The 24,464-nt window shown below is 40.7% G+C and overlaps 1 protein-coding gene across 7 annotated transcripts in view; it reads left to right on the forward strand.

The window, feature by feature from the left end:
- The window catches only part of DIS3L2 (DIS3 like 3'-5' exoribonuclease 2), a 259,999-nt gene that overhangs the window by 144,082 nt on the left and 91,453 nt on the right, over positions 1-24,464 (forward strand). For 6 of the 7 annotated variants that reach the window (XM_060193785.1, XM_060193786.1, XM_060193788.1 and 3 more), the window contains one exon: positions 9,338-9,511. In XM_060193785.1, the coding sequence (XP_060049768.1) occupies positions 9,338-9,511 (174 nt within the window). Of the gene's footprint in view, positions 1-9,337; positions 9,512-21,525; positions 23,516-24,464 lie in introns of those variants that run through there. The other variant, XM_060193791.1, reaches the window with a different exon arrangement.

Consider the following 24,464-nt stretch of genomic DNA (forward strand, 5'->3'; position numbering starts at 1 on the left):
CCACCCACTATTTCAAGTTCACCTTCCTGGAAATCTTGTCTTAATGTATTTGAAAACTTTTAGGTGCCACTAACCTCTCAGATTCCTTAAATGCATTCAGCTTCCTTTATTGCGACAAGTAAACTCTTCAGCTGTCAAGCCTTGGGGCCTTTCCTAAAGTCATTCCGTTTCATTGAACTTTGCATCCTTCTCCCAAAGGCCCTGGCCAAGCCTTGCTGGCTCCTGCTGCATCTTAATACAGAGCCAGAAGAAGCAGAACTCACTTGTTCTCTCCTCCCCACTACAGGAAATAGAGCTGAACTATACCACCTGAGTGACACTTTGTTTCTGCCTGTGTGTGTTGGTGTGTGTGTGTGTGTGTGTGTGTGTGTGTGTGTGTGTATGATCACTGAAGTTCTGGCCCCTCCCTCCTCGTAGCTGATCTTTGTGCCCAGATTGAGGTTCTCAGAAATGTGATGTCACTGCTTGTTAGTCTGGAGTGCCCCATATCAACCCATATCCATGAGAGCATTTCTTCTAGGGCAGCATTGATGGGTTGGTACCCCGAGGATGCACGACTGTCCTGTGTATAAGATTAACTCAAACGCTGAGACTTTAAAAGGATAATTGGTAGAGAATGACTCAGCACACCAGTGTTGACTGCTAAGCATTCCTAGTTCCTAGAAGACAGAAAGGCTGATTTGATTAACTTTCTTGTCTTCCTTTCTGATATATATTTTTTAAATTTATTTTTTGTTTAGAAAGGAGACATTAACAAGACCATAGGATAGGAAGGGTACAACTCCACACAATTCCCACCACCCAATCTCCATATCCCATCCCCTCCCCTGATAGCTTTCCCATTCTCTATCCTTCTGGGAGCATGGACCTAGGGTCGATGTGGGTTGCAGAAGGTGGAAGGTCTGGCTTCTGTAATTGCTTCCCCACTGACCTTTTTGATATTTGTAGCTGGTTCCTGCTCTCAGTGGTTTTTTCACGTACCCATCACCCAGAAGCATGGAACTACTGCTCATTTAATGTAGAACGTGAGTTGCACACACAGCCTCACCTGTCAGTTGGATACGCTGCTTGCTTCAGGGCTGTCTTCATTAACTTGGAGGTGTGACCCACTGTAATGTCATTGTGAATGGGAACAACCTTTGTAGCAAAGCACTGATGCCTGAGAAGACCCTCCCCTCATTCAATGTAAATTGCTTGAATAAGGGAAGATTTCTGGTTCACAATAGTTTATCTTTGTATAATCAAAGTGAAGTAAACCTGTTTTAAAAAATATGTCACATACTTTCTGTTAGATTTATTTAAGATATATACTATAGAAAGTGAAGTTTTAGAAAGGGAAACTACAAGCAGGATTTGACTAAATTTGGAGTAGGGCTCCAAAGTAAAAACCCTGGATGAGGGTGGATGTTTGTTTCATGGGGAGGGGAGGGGGGATGGGATGGGACACAGTCTTCTGGTGGTGGGAATGGTGTTTATGTACACTCCTATTAATTTGTAGTCATATAAATTTTAAAAGAAAATAAATAAAAAAGAAAGTGAAGTTCTTCTAGAATCGTATCCTCTAGAAATAATCACCACTAAGATATTTTAATTATTTTACTTATTTATGGAGCTGGGGCTTCAAACATGCGTGGTTTCACTGCTCTCAGGTCAACTTTTTGTTGGGGGTGTGGTGATCAGGCAGAGGGAGAGATGTGACAGCACTGGAGCTTCCCCCCGTGTTGTGACACTCCCATGTGGTGCTGGGGTTCAATCCTGGATTGTGCGCATGGCAAAGCATATTTCCTAACAAATGAACAATCTTTTCAACCCTAAAATAAATTGTCTTTAAAATATTTAGCACATTGCACAGTTAAATGAATATATATAATGCTTATGTGATTTCTAAAAGACTGATATGGAAACTCCTCCATTGGCTCGCCAACCATGCACATTAAGGAGTGTGGCATTGCTTCTCAGCGTGAACTCCTCTGTACTGCAACTTCAAACTCCACCTCCCTTCTCCTCGAGGGAACATGGATTCAAAAGTTGCTTTTCTTACTTTTTACCTGTATTTTTAGCCCTATGATAGTAATCAGTTTTGCTTGGCGTTTAACCTTGTAAGAGTAACTTACTAAACAGATTCTTCTGTGACTTGTATTTTTTCATTTAACATTTTTAAAGACATGTTAATGTATATCATTCATTTTAATTACTAATATTTCTATTTCTTGACATACTGTAATTGAATTATCTGGCCTGAAATATTTGGATTGGACTGTCATTTTATTATAAATAATGTTCCTTTGAACACTTCAGCACTCTCTATCTAAAGTTTCACTGATTTTTAAAGGGTAAAATGACTCTCCTACTCATGTACATATTTGGCTTTATAGCTTCATAGCCAAACCATTTTTCTATTTTTAGTATTCTAGTGCTATATATGAGTTTCCATTGCTTCATATTCTTACCAACACTTCAAATTATTAGAACCTTTACCTTTTTTTTTTTTTTACACTGGGGTTTCATACATGTGTTGAATCCACCACACCTGGTTGACTTAAAAACATTCAGAGAGGGGCAAGAAATAGGCAGAGAGGAGCGACAACACAGCACTGTGCCACAGTTCACAAAGCTTCCCCTGGTGCTGTGTGCACGGTGCTCCCATGTAGTGCCAGGATTTTAAAACCAAGTCCTTGCACATGGTAAAGCATGTACTCTCCCAAGTGGGCAAGAGTTTTAGCAAAGCTGCAGTACTGAAGCTCTCTCTGTCTCTGGAGATGAGATGAGTTCCTTGTGTGAGGAAGATTGGGTTTCTAGGAGAAGGGGGGAGAGGAGAGAAGATGCTGGTAGAGGTCAAGACTGGGCATGAGCTTTTATTAGGTTATCATAAAGACCCATGTGATGTGTATTATTGGTTTATTTTGGTACATCTGTCAGCACCAGGACTTCACTGTTCTAGGCTGTCTTTTTAAGATGGACAGAGAGAGAGAAGGAAAGATACCACAGCATATCACCAGTGCTTTCTCCCATGTGGTAGGGACCAGGCTCAAACCTGAGTCAGGCACACTGTGCAAGTGAGCTGTTTTGCTGGCCCATTCCTGTAATTTTCACATTAAAATATTACGTTAGTAAAGGAATTCTAGAAAATAGAGAAAGAAGTCAGTCCTCTTCTTCACTGTCTACACAGCACAATTTTGAGGCATTTCCACTCAGCCTTTTCAGAACTGCGTTTGCATAGTTAAATTACTTTCTTTTTTATCTATTTATTTGTTATTGGATAGAGACAGAAAAATTGAGAGGGGAGGGAGAGCCAGAGAAGGAGAGAGAGAGAGAGACACCTGCAGCCCTGTTTCACCACTCATGAAGCTCTCCCCCTACCAGTGGGGGACCAGGGGCTTGAATGTGGGTCCTTGTGCACAGTAATGTGAATACTTAACCAGGTGCACCATCACCTGGCTCCCATTAAGTTAAATTTTTTACACGTGTTCGTTTTATGTTATAGACATTATGTTACCACATCTTCAAAATTTATTTTCCCAAAATGCACGGTAATCTGTTAAGCGAACATGCTGTGGTTTATTTTCTTTCTTGTTTTTTAAAAAATTTTATTTATAAATGGAAACACTGGTAAGACCATAGGATAAGAGGGATGCAGCTCCACACAGTCCCCACCACCAGAACTCCATATCCCATCTCCTTCCTTGATAGCTTTCCTATTCTTTAACCCTCTGGAGAATGGACCCAGGGTCATTATGGGGTGCGGAAGGTGGGAGGAATTACAGAAGCCATGGTTTATTTTCTCATTTACTACTGAAAGTCTAGATTGCGGCCCCTTTACCTTTTTTAGTACAGTGCCTAGGACTTCATACCTGCATGGCTCCGAAGCTCCTGGGCCAACTTTTTAAATTCCTTTTATTCAAACAAACAGTTGATGGGCACACACGCACACGCACACGCGCACACACACACGAGAGGCACCACAGCACTGCTTCACCATCCATAGAGCTCCACCAGCACTGCTCATGGGGCTCCCATGACTCTGGGTCCTATGCATGATAAAGCATTTGCTTCATGGAGTGCACTATCTCCTGACACCTGCTTTACTCTCTTTTCAACTCTTTTCTTTTTCCAAATAAACTTTAAGAACTGTTTTAGATTTACTTAAAATTGCTGATACTACAGAGTGTTCTTATTTGCCCTTCACACACTTCCTCTCTCGTTGACATATTGGCGTGGCACATTTGTTACAATAATGAACCACACCATTCATATCACTACCTGAAGTCCACACTTGCTTATTTTTTGCCACCAGAGTTATCTCCAGGGCTCAGTGCCTGCACCATGAATTTGCCACTCCCAGTGACTTCTGGGTGGAGGGGTGGGAAGAGGGAGTGAGGGAAATTAAGAAGGAAGAGAGAGACACACCTGTATCACTGGCCCACCATGCATGAAGCTTCCCCCTACAGATGGGTAGTGGAGGCTTAAACCCAGATCCTTGCACATGGTGACATGCGCTCTCTACCAGGTGTTCCAAACCTAGGCAGGAGTCCTTAATTTAAAAAATAAATTATTTATAAAAAGGAAACACTGACAAAAACCATAGGATAAGAGGAGCACAACTCCACTCAATTCCCACCACCAGAACTCTGTATCCTACCCTCTCCCCTGATAGCTTTCCTATTCTTTAACCCTCTGGGAGTATGGACCCAAGGTCATTATGGGATGCAGAAGGTGGGAGGTCTGGCTTCTGTAATTGCTTCCTTGCTGACCATGAGCGTTGGCAGGTTAATTCATACTCCCAGCCTGCCTCTGAGTCCTTAATTTTTAAGTCTCATGTCTCTTTCCTGCCTAAGCATGCTGCATTACATTTAGTTGTCATGTCTCCTAGGTTCCTCTTTTTATTTTCCCCAATCAAAAGAAAGCTTTTCCTTTTCTTTTTCTTTCTTTCTTTCTTTCTCTTTCTTTCTTTCTTTATTTCTTTATTTCTTTTCTTTTTTTAAATCACTTTATTGAGAAAATACTGATTGACATGGTTGTTGTCACAGGGAGCTGTCATTATAACCTCACCTTCCTTATCCCTCCCATTGGGTGCTGGATCCCCAAACTCTTGACACCTCCCCTGCCTCATTCCCTCCGAGTCTTTGGATCTACCTAGAAAGACCACAGACCATTAAGATTCCATCCTATATTATCCCTTGCTATCTCTTTCACTTTCTTTCCTCTTTTCTTTCTCCTGACCTCCTCCCTCCCTCCCTTCTTTCCTTTCTTTCTCTATTTATGATGGTATTGGGAATTGGACCTGGGAGCTCAGAGCCTAAACAGCTAGTCTTTTGCAGAACCATATGCCTCTCCCCAGTCCTCCTCACTCTGTTTCTCAGGCCCTACTGGTGAGTGAGATTATTCATTATCCTTCTTTCTCCTTAAACTTGTTTTGCTTAACATGATTCCCTCCAATTCCATCCATGTTGTAGGGAGGGGAAAAAACAAATATTTCATCATGTCTTACAGCTGATTATTATTTCACAATTTCCTTAACCACCTATCTGTTGTTGGGTGCTTGGATTGCTCCCAAGTTTTGACTATTGCAAGTACATTTCTAAGTTAGTTTTGAAGGACATGTGCAGAATAGATTGAAATGTAATTTTTAAGATATCCCACCAATGTGGTATAGCACACCTGATAAAGCACACATGCTATAATGCACAAGGATCCAGTTTCAAGCCCCCAGTCCCCACCTGCAGGGGGAGAGCTTCATAAATAGTAAAGCAGTGCTACAGCTCTCTCCTCCCTCTCTCCCTAACAACCCCTTCCCTCTCAATTTCTCTCAATCTCTCTCCAAAGTAAATTATAAAATCAAATTAAAAAAAAAAAAACCAAGAGATTCCTCCAGACATTCTGATTCAATGTTTAATCATAGTTGTCCTGAGGCATCTTTTCAGTGACTAGAAGATATTGGAACTACTCTAAAAGCTGTCACATTTGATCTGTAATACATGGAAGAGAAAGTTACTGTTAGTGTTCATTCAAAAGAAAATTTACCCGAGCTTCAAATGTGAAGTCAAATGGTGAAACACATATACAATACCAGGTATAACTTCCCTAATAGACTCTGCTTTGTTTTTAGATTCCAATGTGTCCAAGGTTTGTAAGAACCAAGAGAGTTGGAGTGACAGGCAGTATTGGGCTCTTTCAGGGGGCATCTAAGGCCCCAGGGCCTTGTCAGCTTACTGAGCTGTTAGATTTTTATCTCCTGTAAGCTGTCCTATCCGTGCTGCTATCAGGTAGATCTCCAAGTGAAAATCTGTAATAACTTTATTTAAAGAAGGTGCTTGAGAAATGTTCTCTGACACACAGTAAAATAAATATTAATTACTACTAATAGAAACTTGGAGTCATTGATCACACTTGGAAGCCATAACGAAAATATGATTTTGCCATTATGAGCCATTTTGTAATTTCAATAAACCAGTCAAGATTCTTTGGACTCTTAATATAGCTTGCTGAGAAAGTTTTCCAGAACACAAAGCACCATGAAAATAAAAATCACACATCTTTTGCTCTCTTTCTTATTCATTTATTTTGTGTATGTATGTTGGCAGGAGTGGAACCCAGGCCTCAGGCATGCTAAACATACACATCACCACTCAGCCCCAGCCTATCTATTGGTCTCTTACTTTCAGTAAAGGTTCAGTGACTGCTAAGACTCACTCTGACAATTAATATTAAATCATCATTGCCTGCTTCTTTTATCCTCCTTCCTTTTCACCTTTCTACCCTCATAAAATGAATCTAACTTCCAGAGCCTTGTATAAATCCAATTGACTGTGAACTCACTTATCTCCCTGATCCCTGGGTAAGCAGCTTGTCTTTCACCAGGAAGCTAGGTTTTAGCTCTAAGGTTTTTCTAGAAACTATTAATCATTTAATTATACTCCTTTGTTTCCTAAGAGAAGGTTTTTGTTGTTGTTTGTTTGCTTGCTTTATTAAATAATGAATAGATGTTGAACTTTGTCAACTGTGGTTGAGTAGTATGTTTTTCCATTGTTAATTTGTTGAATTATTTTGACTGAGTTTTAAACCAGTTAGTTTATTAACTGTTGTCTTTTTCAGGTAGTTAAATTTGGTTTTCTAATATTTCACATGAATTTTTAAATAAATTTTAAGTCTATATTCATGTGCAATACTGAGCTCATAAGTTTTTAGGCTTGGGCATCAGGATAATACTGGTTTCATGAAACTAGTTAGAAAAGGTTCCCATATTGTCAAAGAGTTTGTATGACTTAATATTAATTCTTTCTTAAATACCTGACAGCCTTCACTAGTAAAGCTCACTGGACTTGGGGTTATTCTATAGGAAGACTTTAAACCATGAATTCAATTTCTTTAACTGATCCAGGAATATTTAGCTAGTGGTTTCTGCATGGATAATCTTGCAATTTGTGTCATTTAAGGACATTATATATATATATATATATATATATATATGAAAACGTAATATATATATACACACATACATACATACACTCCAAGGTGTTGAATTTATCAGATGAAAGTCATGCATAAATCCCTTATTATCCTTTTAATAGTGGAATATAGAATGATGTTCATTCTTTCACTCTTTATATTGATAAATTGTGTCTTTTTCTCTTTATTTTGCCTGCTCAGTATGACTAGCTGTTTAAAGTATTTATCCTCTTTTCAAAAATTAGTTTTTGTTTTGTTCATTTTCTTTATTATTTATTTTATATCCATTGACTTGTTACTTTATTATTTCATTCCTTTTGCTCAGCTGGGATCTAAATTGACTATTTTTTTAGGTTTTAAAGTTAAATTAATTTTTTAAAATCCCTTTAGCTTGAAGTAGAAATATAGATCATTGATTTACCACATTTATTCTTTTTTAATATAGGCATTTAGTGCTTTAAATGTCCCTCAAAGCACTTCTTTAACAGCTTCTTACCAAAATTGATGTATATCATTAGTTTAAACTATTTTATGATTCACTTTTCTCCCCTTTTGCAGCCCAAAGATTCTTTAATTTCCAAATACCTGAGTATTTTCCAGCCGGTTGTCTGTTATTTTTGCTTTATATTATTGATCTATTATCACCTAAATGTGAGGAGAAGGCCCTGAGATAAGCCCACATTGGCTGGGAGGAGCCCATACCTAGAAGGTAGCACCTGATGCCTGTGCTGTGGCAGGTAGATGTGTGGACTGTAGACTGACTGGTCTCTTTTGGCTTTTGTGTGAGAAATGAGGCTGACCCAGCTCCACCACTGTTGCATGTCAGTGGCAAGGATGGATGGATATGGGGATTTGTTAAAAGTTTTCAAGTGAAGTAGCCATACCCCAAGTCACCTCTGTGCCCCTAAGAACTCTGGCAGGTTCTACCTTTAAAGGCATTTATTTGCCCTTATGTCAGAAACAGACTTCTCTAAAGCACTGCAGTGGCTCCCTAACACTGAAGCTAAACTCCTGGCAGGAAGAGCATAGAGTGGATTTCTAGAAGGCCCTGGTAGACCAGCAGACCTGGTCAACAAAGGAGTTGACCATCTTTGATCTTCCATCACCCTCTACAGATGCAGCATGTGAAGTGCATAGCTCATCTCTATTGACTGGGTTCAGACAGATGGTGGCTCTAAGAATGGAAAATTCTCAAGCTTGATAGATGTGTAGATAACTTGCAGATAAAGAGTGAGATCTTCTCACTGAAGGTGGAACTGCCCTCACAATGGCTGCATGGCCTGTTGAAGGCAGTCTCACTTAGAATGTCCCTGTCTCTGAGAGCATGGAGGATAATTTTCCAGGTGACTGGAAATTGGGTCACAGATGATTTAACTTGTGTTCTTGACCCATTTCTGTATATATTTTTAACACTTCTGCAATGGATATTTATAAATACATGTGGTATTTTTGTGTTCAGATAAAATACTTGAAAATACTGAGATAAAACTCAGTGGAATTGTGAAATACCAGATCTCATCTAGTAAGCCTGACTTAAGGTGAAGGAACTAATGATTTCACAAGAGACTGAGCTGATCAGGATATCTCTAAAGATATATGCATCCAGAATGTTTGAAAGCCCTTAACATGATCAAGAGTCTTAAGAAAAGCCATCTTCCCCAACTCTCCAGGTCAGAATTTTTGGAAGAAACGGCATTGCCCTCATGGGCTTTAGCAGGACAAGGCTATTACTGTCTCTGTCTGGCTCAGTGGTGGTTTTCCTGCCAGGAAAGGGCATGAGCTCTTGGGGACTCTTTGAAGACTTTGCTAATACCTTGACTTTTAGGGAGAGAGCGAGCAGTGCCTCCTTCTATTTATTCATTAACTCAGTTGCTCTCTGTCCTATCCACAGGCAGTTGGCAAAGAGTCTGGGACAGGCTGGAGAAATTGAGCCAGAGACTGAAGGCATTCTCACCGAGTATGGTGTGGACTTCTCTGATTTCCCTCCAGAAGTTCTAGACTGTCTCCCTCAAGCCCGGCCCTGGACAATCCCCCCAGAGGAGATCACCAAGAGAAGAGATTTAAGGTAAATACCTGAAATTCATCAAGAACAATAACCTTCCCACCCTTTCTGTCTCCTAAGGTCATTTTCCTGGGAACTGGGCTGTGATGTGTCCATCTTTCCAGCAGCACATCCACGTTCTGTTCAACTCATGGCTCACTCACTCATCCCAGCCCTCCTCTTGTGTATGCACAGCCCATGGGTGGTTTTTACATAGTGGAATAGTTGAAGACAGTCAAAATGAAAGTTATCTTTCATAAAACTTATGTGAGATTCTAGTTTCACCCTTCAGAAAGTTGCTCTGGAAAATAGCCACTCTTACTTGGTTACGTGTTGTCTGTGAATGGTTTTTCCCACTATGATGGCCCAGTTGAGTGGTTACTACAGAGACCATGTGACCTGCAAAAACCCACGATATTTACCCTCTGGCTTTTTATAGACCAACTCTGCTGACCCCTATTCTAGATCATTTTAAAGTTCAAAGGGCTCAGAGACCACCTTCTGTGCTCAGCACCATGCCCTGGGTCTAGTTGAATAAAGACAATGTTACCTGGTCTAAGGGCCTGCCTTTAAATGGGCCTCTCCAGGCACAAAACAAAGGACTCAAGACCTCTGTGCTTGGAGCTTCATTTTAAAGCTTTACTTTTAGGTCTGGAATTTGCTGGAAAGTACTTTTGTGGTATTTTTATAACAACATCTTCTTTGAAGATGTTTCTTCATTGTGGGATGTTAGTTCTTTTCTGATATTTCTCTTCAGAATTTGGTTTCAGTACTGGCACTCATTTTGGATGCCACATGGAGATATTTAGAACCAAGAAACTTTTCATGCAGCCTACGGAGGCAGTAGAAGGTTTTTTGCTAAGGTCATCCCATGTCACAGTCTTTCCACCACGCTCACCCACTTCATGCAGCTGAACTTATGATACCTTCAGCTCTTGGTGTCCTTTATTCTCCCTTGTCTGAGAGTCCTCCTCTGCTCTCTCTACTAGTGAATTTTTTAGGGATTTACTGGTTTTATTTTTTCCTTGCCAAGGGATTAGGCAAGGAAGAGGAGATGACAGCCACCTTTCCTGCTTGTTAGTAGCTCTGACGGACCACATGTCGTTCAAAGCAAAGCTAATTTGAGAATGGAGAAGGGGGCCACGCGCCAGGGCATGTGGGCAGTGTCTAGAAACTAGAAGAGATGAAGATACAGGCTGTCCCATGAAGCCTCCAGAAAGGAACATGGCCCCACCAATACCGTGAATCAACCTGGCAAGACTTCTGACCTAAGCTGTTAAATGTAAATCTGTGTTGTCTTGAGAGGAAGGAAGGAAGGAAGGAAGGAAGGAAGGAAGGAAGGAAGGAAGGAAGGAAGAAGGCAGGCAGGCAAAGAAAGAAACCAAAACCAAAGTACCATCCTACCTTTGGGGGGGGCAGCTACCACCCATTATAGGACTCCTATTTTGATTTATTTTAGCAAAGGCATGAGCTAATGGGCCTTACCATCTTCTAAACTGTGACTTTCTCCTAAGTTGAGGGCTTTACTTTTTTTTCCCTCCAGGGTTATTGCTAGGGTTCAGTGCCTGCACTATGAATCCACTGCTCCTAGGGGCTATTTTTCTCCTTTTGTTGCCCTTGTTGTTTATTGTTATTGTTTTTATGGTTGTTGTTATTCCTGTCATTGTTGGATAGGACAGACAGAAATCTAGAGAGAAGGGGAAGACAGAGAGGGGGAGAGAGAGATAGACACCCCACTTCACCACTTGTGAAGTGACCCCTCTTCAGGTGGGGAGCCAGGGGCTCGAACCAGGATCCTTACACTGGTCCTTGTGCTTTGCGCCTTGTGCGCTTAACCCGCTGCGCTACCATCCAGTCTCCAAGGGCTTTGCTTTTTAAGATCTCTTCCTAAACTTAGGGACCTGTAAAAATTTAATAACAAAAGACATCAGGGTGAATGGCCAGAGATTATTACTTGAAGTGTAAATCAGTACAGCTGTTCCTCAGTGCCAATCAGCAGCTTAAATGGCTTTACCTTTCATTCTGCTTCCCAACATTGGTTCTACAGAAAGAAGGGCATAAAAATATATGTGTAGGAACAGCTTTTTATTGTCAACATGTCATCATCCATGCCCACCAGTAAAGGAATCGGTAGATAACCCAAGGGCCAGGTGGTGGCACACCTGGTTGAGCACATACATTACCATGTACAAGGATCTGGGTTCAAGCCCTCAGCCCCTACTGGCAGGAGGGAAGCTTCACAAGTATTGAAGTAGTGCTGCAGATATCTCTATATTTTCCTATCTCCTTCCCCTTTCAATTTCTGTCTGTTGTATATAATAAAACATATTTAAAAGTAAATAAATAAATAACATAAGTAATGCTTTTCAATATGATAGCACCCTCAGTGAAAGCTGCAGTAGTGGGCCAGGTAACCTAAGATGGCCACTGTGTGAAGTGACAGAAGTTTCTGAGCAATAGGAATCTGAGCCCATTTTGTTTATAAAGTAAGATGACCTGTGTAAATGCGCGTGTGCACATACACATGTCAGAGCACGTGGCTGGGGGCAAGCAGATCAAGCTGTAGACAGCCATTACCATGTCTGAGCTCCATGGAGAAGTTAGGGCAGGAAGCCATCTTCTGTTTTCACGCCCATAAATTGCTGTGTCAGTCAAACCTTTGACATTATCATTTTATTGGGGAGTTAATGGATTACAGTACAGTTGTCGACAGTACATGAGTACAGTCTCTCATCTCAACACGATAGGTGTCAGCAGAACTCTCTCACCCCCACCTTAGGTCCTTTTCTACCATCACACACTGTGACCTCACACCTGCCCCTACCCGGCCCCACCTGATACTTTGGTCCCCTACACCACCAAACCCAATCCAAGTTTTACTCTGTGTTGTCCCTTTCTGTTCATGCATCCTTTTTTTTTTTTTTTTTTAGTTTTTTTAAATGTTTTATTTATTTTCCCTTTTGTTGCCCTTGTTGTTTTATTGTTGTAGTTATTATTGTTGTTGTTATTGATGTCGTAGTCATTGGATAGGACAGAGAGAAATGGAGAGAGGAGGGGAAGACAGAGAGGGGGAGAGAAAGATAGGCACCTGCAGACCTGCTTCACCGCCTGTGAAGCAACTCCCCTGCAGATGGGGAGCCAGGGGCTTGAACCGGGATCCTTACGCTGGTCCTTGGGCTTTGCGCCACTTGCGCTTAACCTGCTGCGCTACCACCAGACTCCCGGTTCGTGCATCTTAATGTCATCTTCGAATGAGATCATCCTATATTCATCCTTCTCTTTTCTTTTAATTTTTATTTATTGATTGATTATTTATTTATTGTCCCTTTTGTTGCCCTTGTTATTATTGTTGCTATTATTATTGTTGTTGATGTTGTCATTGTTAGATAGGACAGAGAGAAATGGAGAGAGGAGGGGAAGACAGAGAAGGGGAGAGAAAGACAGACACCTGCAGACCTGCTTCACCGCCTGTGAAGCGACTCCCCTGCAGGTGGGGAGCCAGGGCTTGAACTGGGATCCTTACACTGGTCCTTGGGCTTTGTGCCATGTGCACTTAACCTGCACTGTGCTACCATCCGACCCCCCATCCTCCTCTTTTTAACATATCTCACTTAACATGTTTCCTTAGGCTCCATCAAAGATGAGGTGAAGAAGGTGACTTCATCAAACTAATTTTTAAAAGAACCATTAAAATTTATGAGTGGGAGTTTCAGAAAGGAGAGGTGCCAAGCCAGCAAAGAAATCATAAGGCCCCTCCCCATCCCAAAGCCCCAGCTGCTCTTGGCTCCCTCACCTGCCTCCATCTGCCTTTCTCATTGGTCCCTGCTGCCTCCTGAGTTGGCCCACAGTGTGGGGCACCTGGCTCTGCAGAAGGCCCCTGTGAACACATGATTCCATGACAGGATCCAGGGAGAGACAGCTATGGCATGTGCTCTGCTAATACTGTAGTAACAGGAATTATTTTCCCCTTAAACCCACATTAACCTCCAAACACTTTCCCCCAGTCTACCATCTCTGGGCTTATGTTTCTCAAATCCAAATATGTACTTTCTAAATTATTTTTTATTCTTGGGTTTAAGACCTTTCAGCTGCTTTCTGATGCATATTGTAGTTGTCTCTGGACTGAGATATAGTTAGTTTAGTAGAGCACAAGCTTCACAAGGCTCTGAGTGCTGGAATACAACAGCAACAGGAGCCCTGTAGAGTAGAGACTGCTGAATGTGCATTTATGTGTCTTCATCTTAAAATGACAAGTGTTCACTACCTTACTAATTGATTCTATATATTACACATATCCATAAAAGTGGGAGAAATGAACATAAAATAGATTTGTAAATGTTTTTGTTTTGCTTAAAAAGGGCTAGCAAGCTCTGTTCATATTACTGATTTTACTTTTGACGAAAACAGTTAAAACATTATTAATTGCTTATTTTAAAATTGTGTTTGTATTATAGAAACTCAAAGGTTATAACCTCTGCATTTTGATACTTGGTTTTGGTTATGGCTGTTTTAACTGAGAAGATGCCTCAGATTTTGGGAAGAAATGAACTGAGCTTTCTAAATCAGAAACTTTATTTTTCAGTTCAGTTTGTGGAGTATATTTAGATTCATTTTGAAATATAGTTAATAACTTTCCATCATTCACGATGTTGTCAGTTCTTGTAGACTTGTTGAAATGTGCTCCTTTTTTTGTTTGTTTAAAATAAGTTTATGAGCCTATGTTATTCTTTAGTTGGCATCTTTTAAAAAGTAGCTAGATATGTGTTAGAAAGTTTACATGCTATGAATGGTTTTGTGATTTACACACTGAAATCATTCTAGACATCTTAATTGTGTAACAATGGAAGAAGCATCCTAAAATACCCATTCTTTAAGGTTTGAGTTTATCTTGTTTTCATGAAATAATAACTTTCTCCCCCTCTTGGTTAGACTGCCACCTTTTTCTTTCTTCTTTTTTTCTTTTTTATTGTTGTTGATGGCATCATTGTTAGATAGGACAGAGAGAAATGGAGAGAGGAGAGGAAGCCAGAGGGGGAGAGAAAGATAGACACCTGCAGAACTGTTTCACCGCTTGTGAAGTGACTCCCCTGCAGGTGGGGAGCTGGGGGCTGGAACCGGGATCCTTATGCCGGTCCTTGCGCTTTACACTACGTGCGCTTAACCCACTGTGCTACCGCCTGACTCCCTGCCACCTTTTTCTTGAAGGGATAGATTGTGTTTATTTTCTCTGGACATCTGCTAGGTGGCATGTGACTGCAGCCACTGTTGTGAAACCATGGCGTGACTGCTCAACATAGGCGCTTTCTTGTTCAGGTGGGAATAATGACTGCTTCTCCTCCTGCTGTTAACGGCACTGGCATTATTAACTTAGTGGAATCTTCAACCTCTTGATCTTTGCAGTCTAATTTCTTCCTTTTTTAATTTTTATTTATAAACTAGAAATATTGACAAGACTATAGGATAAGAGGGGTACATTCCGCACAGTTCCCACCCTCAGAACTCCATATCCAATCCCCTCCCTTGATAGCTTCCCTATTCTTTATCCCTCTGGGAGTATGGACCCAGGATCTAACTTCTTGTCTATTCTGTAAAGATTATTTGAGCACAAAACAGGTAAGTTCCATACCTGCATGTAATGGGGCATGTGTAATTCTCACTGAGTACAACTGACCGGAAGTAGAACAGACGTGCCAGTCTCATTGTCTCTGTGTTCTCAAACTCCACCTCTCTTCACCTGTGCACCCCACTTCCCACCTGTACCACACTTCTCCACTAGGTATTAGTGTTTGGTCGTGTATTTATGTAGTTGTTGCGAATTTCGGTCATTTACATAAAATAAACAGACAATCCATTATATGCCCACACATTTGCATCTGATAGCCTTCTTTTCTGACTGGTAGTGTGTTTGATTTATCCAGCTTTTCAATCAACAGCTGTTTCTGGAACACCATTCATGGTGGTGGGAACTCGCTAGCCAGCAGGAAGGAATGTGGTCTGTTACAGAGCCCTCTCTCTCTCGGTCACATGCAGCATGAACTATGGGATTGTCATGGTACTCAATATAAGTATTAGTGGTAGTGTGATGTCTTCTGCTCAGATGTCTAGTGTCCTCAAGGAGGTCTTATCAATATTAATGTTGCTAGAGAGGTCAAAAGAACTAGGAATGAACCTCTACACATGTTGAAAAACAAATGCTAGGAATGTAAATGACCACACAAATGCTAGGAACAAATGCTAGGAATGTAAATGACCACACATTCTGTAAATGTAAATGACCACACATTCTGTAAACAAATGCTAGGAATGTAAATGACCACACATTCTGTAAAGACAGGATAAGACCTGTCTTTTCCTCTTTTCTTATCATTTCTTCTACATAGGCTTATTTGCATATGTTGTTTAAATATATGTGCATGTTATATGTGTGTGCATATACATACTAGCACACACATGCATAAGCAATATATGCATGATCCATATCAGTTACTATTTAGCCACCAGAAATAAAGACAAGTAAGGTCCAGTCCCTGTTTCTCAGGATGTAACTATGCTCAAATAAATCACATCAGAGGTCTAATAGCATACGCATAGACTGCCAAGGTCATTGGTTTGCTTGAGCTGAGGTCTGAGATGTGGACAGATGCAGAGGAACCCATGGCTAAAGTAGACTTCATTGTAGTGATGTCTGCAGAAAAGGTGACATGACCCCTAGGATTCCAGATCCTTCTACCACAGGGCTCACAGCTCCTATGGATGTGACAGCATCTGGACCCCATGGGTCGGGCGACCCTGCTGTGTCCCTCTGGCTCTCACTACCTAAGGGCTTCTCCATACCCATTTAGCTTTGGTATTTGAACAATTATATTTGGAACAGGAAAGTTCCATCAATCTTTAAACCTCATAATCCAATTATGTCAGTAAAATTCCAGTTTTGTAGTACAGTGGAATTGGGGTAATATTTTGTGAACCGAAGTTGAGAGAAATAGTGTTTATTTTGAAAGGAAAAATGGTTGGTTAGCAATTTTTAAGAAGCAAGGTTGGTGTGAACTCGTAGGGGCAATCTGGCCCTTCTGATAGGGAGCTGCCTTTCTTCTGGCCTTCAGCTCAGTCTCTAGAGAATCCCTCTTTACATGCCCCAGGCCCACAGCAACTCTCTGTAATAGGGCATTTGAAAAAAAAAAAATCAGCCCCAACCCTGGAATCCTCTGGGTATCAGGGAGAAAACCCATCCAAGGAAACTGCTTAAAGGGGGTTGCACCAGCAGCTCAAGAAACCCCAAGGTTGTTTCTGAGACTGGCTCCAATTATTCCTAATTTCATTCATGTTGTTTTGTTTCCTTTGTTGCTAAACTCAAATAGGAAACCAAAGCTTAAAAGCTCAATTAAAGTGGAAAATGAAAACCTAAACATTGGAGGGGAAAAATACCACACTAAACTGATTTTTCTATTTTTCCTATAGTGAGTGACACTGAGGTGGTTTGGAGCACATGATTCTTGAAGGGAAGGCCCAGTTCCATTGAAGGGGAGGCGGTTTCTAGACTTCTGTCTCTTTTTCACAGGAGAACTTGTAGATATCTATTTCTTTACTATTCCCTCAATAAAAAAGGAAGCCCAGTGACCTCCACCGGACCATTACAAATGTGAAACTTGGCACTTAAAATTGCTTGCTCTAAATTTTCCAATTGCTTTCTCTCTCTCTTTTTTCCATTTAATGTCGTTCTGCCAACTAGTGATTTTTATTATTATAAACAGGACATTGTATTCACTTTTAAAAAGAAATATGAAGCTGGAGGTAAAATTACAAACTGCAGTTTCTCAGCTGCCAAAATAGAAAACAATGAGCTAAAAATACTGAGCACAGAAAGGGTGTTGTGGTAAGAAATATGGAAATCTCTTCATGATGGAACTGTTCCAAAGAGACAGAAATTTCCTCTCACTTCAGGTAAACCCAACCTTGAAATAGCAACCTGAAAGGAGAGACATCCAATGCTAACCTCTTTCAGGTCACCCTTTTTGTGGGCAAGCTCTCAAACATAACTAACATCAAGTGACTAATGAGCTGGCTGTTGACCAGGAAGTCCAGTATGATTACATTGTCGTTGAGAAAAGCTCCCTCTGGTAAGGGGCTCATGGGACATGAAGATGGAGCACCAGAAGTTAGCCCTGTCCGTCCCAGGGACTGGCTGGTAGACCGAGAAGATCAGTTAATTTTGAGGAGTGGGAGAGGAGAGAGCAGTTCCATCTTTTGTAAAAATAGATGATTTTACCAGGATAAGACTTCCCAAAAAAAAAAAAAATCTCCAAAATAGATCCCATCTTTCCTGAGATTTTTATAAGTGCCAGGGACAAAAATGGGCCCCGAGTATTTCTTTTTTTTTTTTTTTAACCGTAGCGAATGACCATCTTCTGGGAAGTACAGGTTTTGAACCTGCAAACTCTGTCTGTCTGTGTCCTAGTCCACCGAGTATTTCTTGAAAACAGTGAGGTAATATATTTCATAGAACCCTTTCTCATGGATACCTCATAGAATTAGTGCTCCTTGAAATATACTTTGAAATTGTGAAACAAAATAAATCTCAACAGATATGAGCTGTAAAGATGTGTGACTCTGCTAGGCTGGTCTTTCCTGAGTTATTCAGAGCCATCTCACTTTTGCATTTGGGCTCTGGAAGAGTCGGGGATGTGTCTCTCTGATGACTCTTTGCTCCACTTATCTGACAGGTAAATATTGACTATGCTCCCCTGTAGGCAATGCAAGAAATATGAGGAGGAAATGCCAGTGATGGTGCTTTGGATCTCAGCTCTCCCATTGCCAAAAGATCTCCTTCTTTCCTTACCTGGAGGGAGGCATGATTCAGTTGCCCTGGGGAGGCTGTCATTGTCATTTGAAATTACTGGCAGCCATCACTCTCCACCTCTTGGGAAGCCCAGCTCCTTGTTCAAAAAAACTGCAAGTCACAATGATCACTTGTCCTAAAAGGCCTGCGGCAGGGCAGTCTTCATTGTGGGCACTTGAGTAGTTTGTCACCCCATAATTCAGGTTGAGAAATAGTGCTACTCTTAGGTTTAGACAGCCAGTCAAACACCAGTGCAACAGGTGGCAGGTGCCTGTTGGCAGAGGAGACGTTATTTGGATTTACACCCAAGATGATTTCATAGTATTGTGAAAATAGGGATACACAGAAAGGATAACCAATTAAATTTTTTTCTATTAAATATGTTTGATATTATACTGTAAATAATATGGAGCATTTTTTTAATGGGTGGGCTAGGATTTGGAGTAAATTACTTGGGGTATAGGAATAGCTGAATGTCTCTCCACTTCCTATTTCCTTATATATAAATCCTCAGATGCCTTAAGCTTCATCTTGTTTAAGTGCACAGTCAAGTAGATGATTACATATTCTCAACATTATGCACCTGTCACCACTAATTTCAGGGCATTTTTGTCACCCGAGAAAATCTCATACCCCCCCCCAACTCTGCTAAGATCGATGGATCTCCTTTGTGTAGCTAGGCATTTCCCTATTCTGGCCATTTCATATAAATGGATTCATAAACTCACTGGCCTTAGGTGTGAGTTACCTAGTATAAGGCTCATCCATGTCATGGCGAGTATCAGGACTTCAGCCTAAGTGGTATTCTATTGCAAGGAGAAACCACACTTTATTTCTTCATTTGTTAATTCTGGTTTTGATTTGCATTTTCCTAATGGTTGATGATATTGAACATATTTATGTGTGTTCGTTGACCTTTTTTTTTTTTCTTTATTTGATAGGATGGAGAGAAATTGAGAGGGGAGGAAGAGGTAGAGAAGGAAAGAGACAGGTGGACCTGGGTCCATGTGCATAGTAACAGTAATGTGTGCTTATCCAGATGCGCCACCACCTGGCAATCTGTATTCAAATATTTTGTCCCTTAAAATTAAGTAATCAAAGAGGCACATTTTAAAACAGAAAGATCCTTTGTACACTTTATAATATAAATTGCCACTATATTATTGGATTCTGAGTAGCTTATGCAGTCTAGGTTCCAGTTATTAAGGGTGTGATTTGCAGATATTTTTTTGATGTTGCTCTTCACAGTAAAGGGTTTCTAAGTGTGATGAATTGCTCAGAAACTAAAACAGAAGTAATTGCCTTCACCTGTTGATCTCCACAAAAACAAAGAAACAAACAAAAACCTCATACATTATAATCAACATTAAAAGACCAAATGATCTTAAGCTTCCCCTGTAAGATCAAGAATAAGAGAATTCACTGTCTCCACTTCTCAACTAGTGCTAGAAGTCTAGCCAGAGCAGTAGGTGCCCAGAGCCCTGCCCCACTAGGGAAATAGAGAGACAGGCTGGGAGTATGGATCGACCTGTCAATGCCCATATTCAGTGGGGAAGCAATTCCAGAAGCCAGACCTTCCACCTTCTGCACCCCTAATGACACTGGGTCCATACTCCCAGAGGGATAAAAAACAGGAAAGCTATCAGGGGAGAGGATGGGATACTGAGTTCTGGTGGTGGGAATTGTGTAGAGTTGTACCCCTCTTATCCTATGGTTTTTGTCAGTGTTTCCTTTTTATAAATAAAAATTTAAAAAATAATTTTGAGCCATCAAAAAAAAAAAAGAAAGAAAAAGCAAGAAAAGGCAGTCATAATGGAACAGAAGAAGCAAAACAGTCTGTTATCAGAGCTGAGATTATATTTCACATCTAGTTTTTGAGTGTTTTTCTCATGAACAGCTGTAGGTTTTGTCAAAAGGCTTTTCTGTATCTCTGTAATTTATTGCTATCTATAAACTGGGTACATTTTATTGACATATATTGCATCAATCTGAGTTAAACTGCCCTTATTATAGTGTGCAGTGATTGTTATTTTTGCTGGATTTGGCTCCCAGGTGTTCTAATGAGGGATTTTGCATCTGTATTTCTAACAGTTGATGTCTGTAGTTTTCTTGTGATAACTGTATTCTTTATCGTATGAAGACACTGTCTTTTCTGCTTGGCTAGCTTGGTGATCAACTATTAGAGATATGACGGATAGAGACTTTATTAAGCACTTGGTAACAGTGGTCTCCTGGCCTTTAGCAAGTAACTTTGTGCATGTGTTGGAACCCATTCAGTGTGCAGCCCTCTGCTTTACAGCTCTGCCTTAGTCTCCATTTCCTGCCTATACATAACTTCAAGGTCAGCCAGAGGTGAATTCTTAGGACTTTATCAGGATTTCTTGGATTTGTGTATAGTTGTGTGTGTGTGTGTGTGTGTGTGTGTGTGTGTGTGTGTGTGTGTGTGTGTATCCAGATCCTTAGGAATGTGTCAGGTCTTTTCAGCTTGTGTGTGGGCTTCTTATTTTAACTTTTTGGTCAGCTTCTTGCTTATTATCAGCACCTCAGCCATTCGCAATGTTAAATAATTGCTGCTGATTGTTGTTGACAAACACCTGTGGGTTTATCAAACCATTTGCATTGAGTGTGGTCTAAATCAGGTTAAGTTAATGTGAGTGGAGGCTTTAAGGCAACTGCCAGACATGTCAGATGGTGACAATTCCTGGGCACACTGTCTGGAGATCTTCTAACTGGATGGGATTGTGTCCCCTCCAGTGACAAACAGGCCACTCATTTTCACCGTAGTTGAAACACTGTTCTCTGGGTTGAGGGTGAGGGTGGATGTTTGGTTTCACTGGTGGGGGGGAGATGGGGTGGGACACAGTCTTTTGGTGGTGGTAATGGTGTTTATGTACACTCCTATTAACTTGTATTGAGAGAGAGAGAGAGAGAGAGAGAGAGAGGGACTTGGTGCTCATGGCTGCTGTGGAGCTGGGTAGAGGAACATGGGAATGAGCAAGTACAGCCCTGAAAGCTCCTTGTTTTATTGAAATCCAGCCTTTTTTTTTTTTTTTTTTGATTCATTCCCACTACATTGGTGAATTCTTCTGGTTCTGACTAGTTCCCAGGTTTGAAGATAAGATTGATTTGGATAGTTATGCTACTGTCAGTGATGTTTACTCAGAGCAGTGGCTTCTGAGAAACTCAGTGGTGTCCTTTTCAGGTCTCTTCACTGTACCTGGAATAGAAATAAAACAAGATAATTTCCAATAAGAAGTTTTGGGAAAGAAACCTACCTCTCACTGAAGATAACAGCAAGTGAAAGGATTTCACAGATATCACCATGAGAGACATGTTCAGTATGAAGAGTCCTTAAATCAACTATCTCACTCCTAGGCATCTATCCAAAGGACAAGAAAACACTAACTTAAAGGGACATATGCACTCCCACGTTCATAGCTGCAATATTCACAATAGCCAAAATGTGGAAGCAACTTAAATGTTCATTGACAAATGATGGGAGAAAGAAGTTAGGAGATAAGGGGGCTGGGTGGTAGTGCACCAGGTTAAGCGCACATAGTGCTAAGTGTGGGGACCTGTGCAAGGATCCTTGCGAATCGCAAGGACTGGCTGAAGGATCTTGGTCTGAGCCCCCAGTCCCCACCTGTAGGGGGGGTCTCTTCGCAATGGTGAGCACGTCTGCAGGTATCTCTCTTTCCCCCCCTGTCTTTCCCTTCTCTCACAATTTCTCTCTGTCCTATCCAACAATAATAGCAATAATAACAGCAACAACAACAATGGAAAAAAGATGGTCGCCAGGAGCAGTGGATTCCTAGTGCAGGCACTGAGCCCCAGCAATAACCCTGGAGGCAAAAATAAATAAATAAAAGTTAAAATAATAATAATAATTTTTAAAAAAGAAGTTATGAGATATATATTCTGTATAATATGACTCTACAGATTAAAAAACAAAAGATGATATAATTTCCCTCAGGACAAAAGAAATGAAACTAGAGGTGGTTATGCTTAGTGAAGTAAGTAAAGAGAAGAAAGTCAGTTATCAGATAGTTTTACTTTTATGTGGAATCTAGAGAATTGGAACACATAAATTTTTCAAAGGAAAAAAAGCCAACATGTCTCTAAGACTTTGTGGGAACAATGGTGGTTCTCACTGGGAGGAGGCAAAGGGCACAGAACTTTGGTGATGGGCATGTGTGGAACTATCTTCTGGCCTTGTAAACTACTGTTCAATCTCTAAGGACTTTTTATTTAAAAGGAAGTAAATGATCATATGGGCAAATAAATTGTAAGATTAAGACATGCTGGCTATCGCTTCAGACTCACAACAGTGCAAGTGAAAAAGTGAAAGGGAAAGAGGAAAACAGATTCTTAGCCCCCGGTGCTACAGCCTATTCTGCACTCAGCCCTTTATCTTTGCCTGAACCTTCACTCTATCATAGTCTGTGTTTCCCCTTCTGCCTAGCTCTCTGTTTCATTCATTTTCCAGGACCCCTCTTAGCTTGTGGGAAGTACTTGCCATTCCACTCTGGAAGAATGAATAATTTTCCTTTCCTTTTCATGAGTTTGCTCTTGCTGATTTGATGATTCTTGTCACATTCTACTCTCATTTGCCTGTGTGTGACTCTGTCTTTCTGATGACTTCAAAGTCCTCAGGAAGAAAGGCTGATCTGTTTCTAGACACTAACTCAGTGCCTGGTGGATAGTGAATCACACATGTTAGTAGATGTATACGTGGTAGAAGAAGGGGAAAAAGATGGTTTGTTTAGGAATTTGTAGAGTATATATTAATTCATGCAATGTAACATTTTAAAGCAAACAGTGGGATTGATTTCTGGTTTTTTGCTTGCTTGTTTGTTTTGTCATTGTTGTTATTTCTATACAAAGTAATTATTGATGAAGCACAACCCATTGCCTTCAAAAGTGTTGTTGTGTAATCTCAATTAGGAAGACATCTTAAGGAATAAATTTTTAAACAACACCAATGAAATGAGGTGCAACTTCTGTTTCTGAAAAATACAGAGGTTAACATTCCTCCTAAGAACCTCTTTCTTACAACTGAGAACGTGGGCATCAGCCAGCAAGCAGACAGGAAGATTCTGGAAGGAGGCAAAAACAAAGGCAGCAGGCTGCTAAAGGAGTAGCCAAAAGGCACAGGAAAAATAATGTCCCAGTGGCCCGGGAGGTGGTGCAGTGGATAAAGCATTGTACTCTCAAGCGTGAGGTCCTGAGTTCAATCCCCAGCAGCACATGTACAGAGTGACGTCTGGTTCTTTCTCTCTCTTCTGCTATCTTTCTCATTAACAAATGAATAAAATTAAAAAAAGAAAAGAAAAATAATGTCCCAAGAGAAAGACCAGAATATGGATGGTCTATCAGCAGACAGTTGATTTTGGTAATACCTCCCATCTGCCAACCAGACTTCAGAGTCTATTGCAAAGATTGGAAACAATCAGAATGTAAGTAAGTTGGGACAGATTATCTGACTAGTCCTATAACATCTAAGAAAGTTGAATTGGTCAGTTAAAAGCCCCCTAAACAAAAATTCCCACGTACAGGTGATTTTGCTGAAGAACTTTAAAAAACATAAAAGTAGACCTTTTACAGCCTTTCCCCAGAAAATAGAAGTGGAGGAAATAATTTACTTATTTTTCCAAAGCTAAAGCAAAACAAGTATTGTATAAAAAAGACAACTGTCAGGAGTCGAGCAGTAGCGCAGCGGGTTAAGTACAGGTGGCACAAAGCGCAAGGACTGGTGTAAGAATAGGGGTCCTTGCACTTTTGGCGTAAGGACCCCGGTTCGAACCCCTGGCTCCCCACCTGCAGGGGAGTTGCTTCACAGGCGGTGAAGCAGGTCTGTAGGTGTCTTTCTCTCCCCCTCTCTGTCTTCCCCTCCTCTCTCCATTTTTCTGTGTCCTATCCAACAACAACAACAATAATAAAAATAACTACAACATAAAGCAACAAGGGCAACAAAAGGGAATAAATAAATATTTTTAAAAGACAGCTGTGATCCAATACCCCTCCTGAACCCAGATGTAAATGCACTCAACAAAATATTAGCAAATTAAGTCTATCAGTGCATTAAAACAATTATAAGTCAAGACTTGTGTTTTTTTTTTTTTTTTACACATTACAAGGCTG

The sequence above is a fragment of the Erinaceus europaeus genome, chromosome 7, assembly GCF_950295315.1.
Source record: "Erinaceus europaeus chromosome 7, mEriEur2.1, whole genome shotgun sequence".
NCBI lineage: Eukaryota > Metazoa > Chordata > Mammalia > Eulipotyphla > Erinaceidae > Erinaceus > Erinaceus europaeus.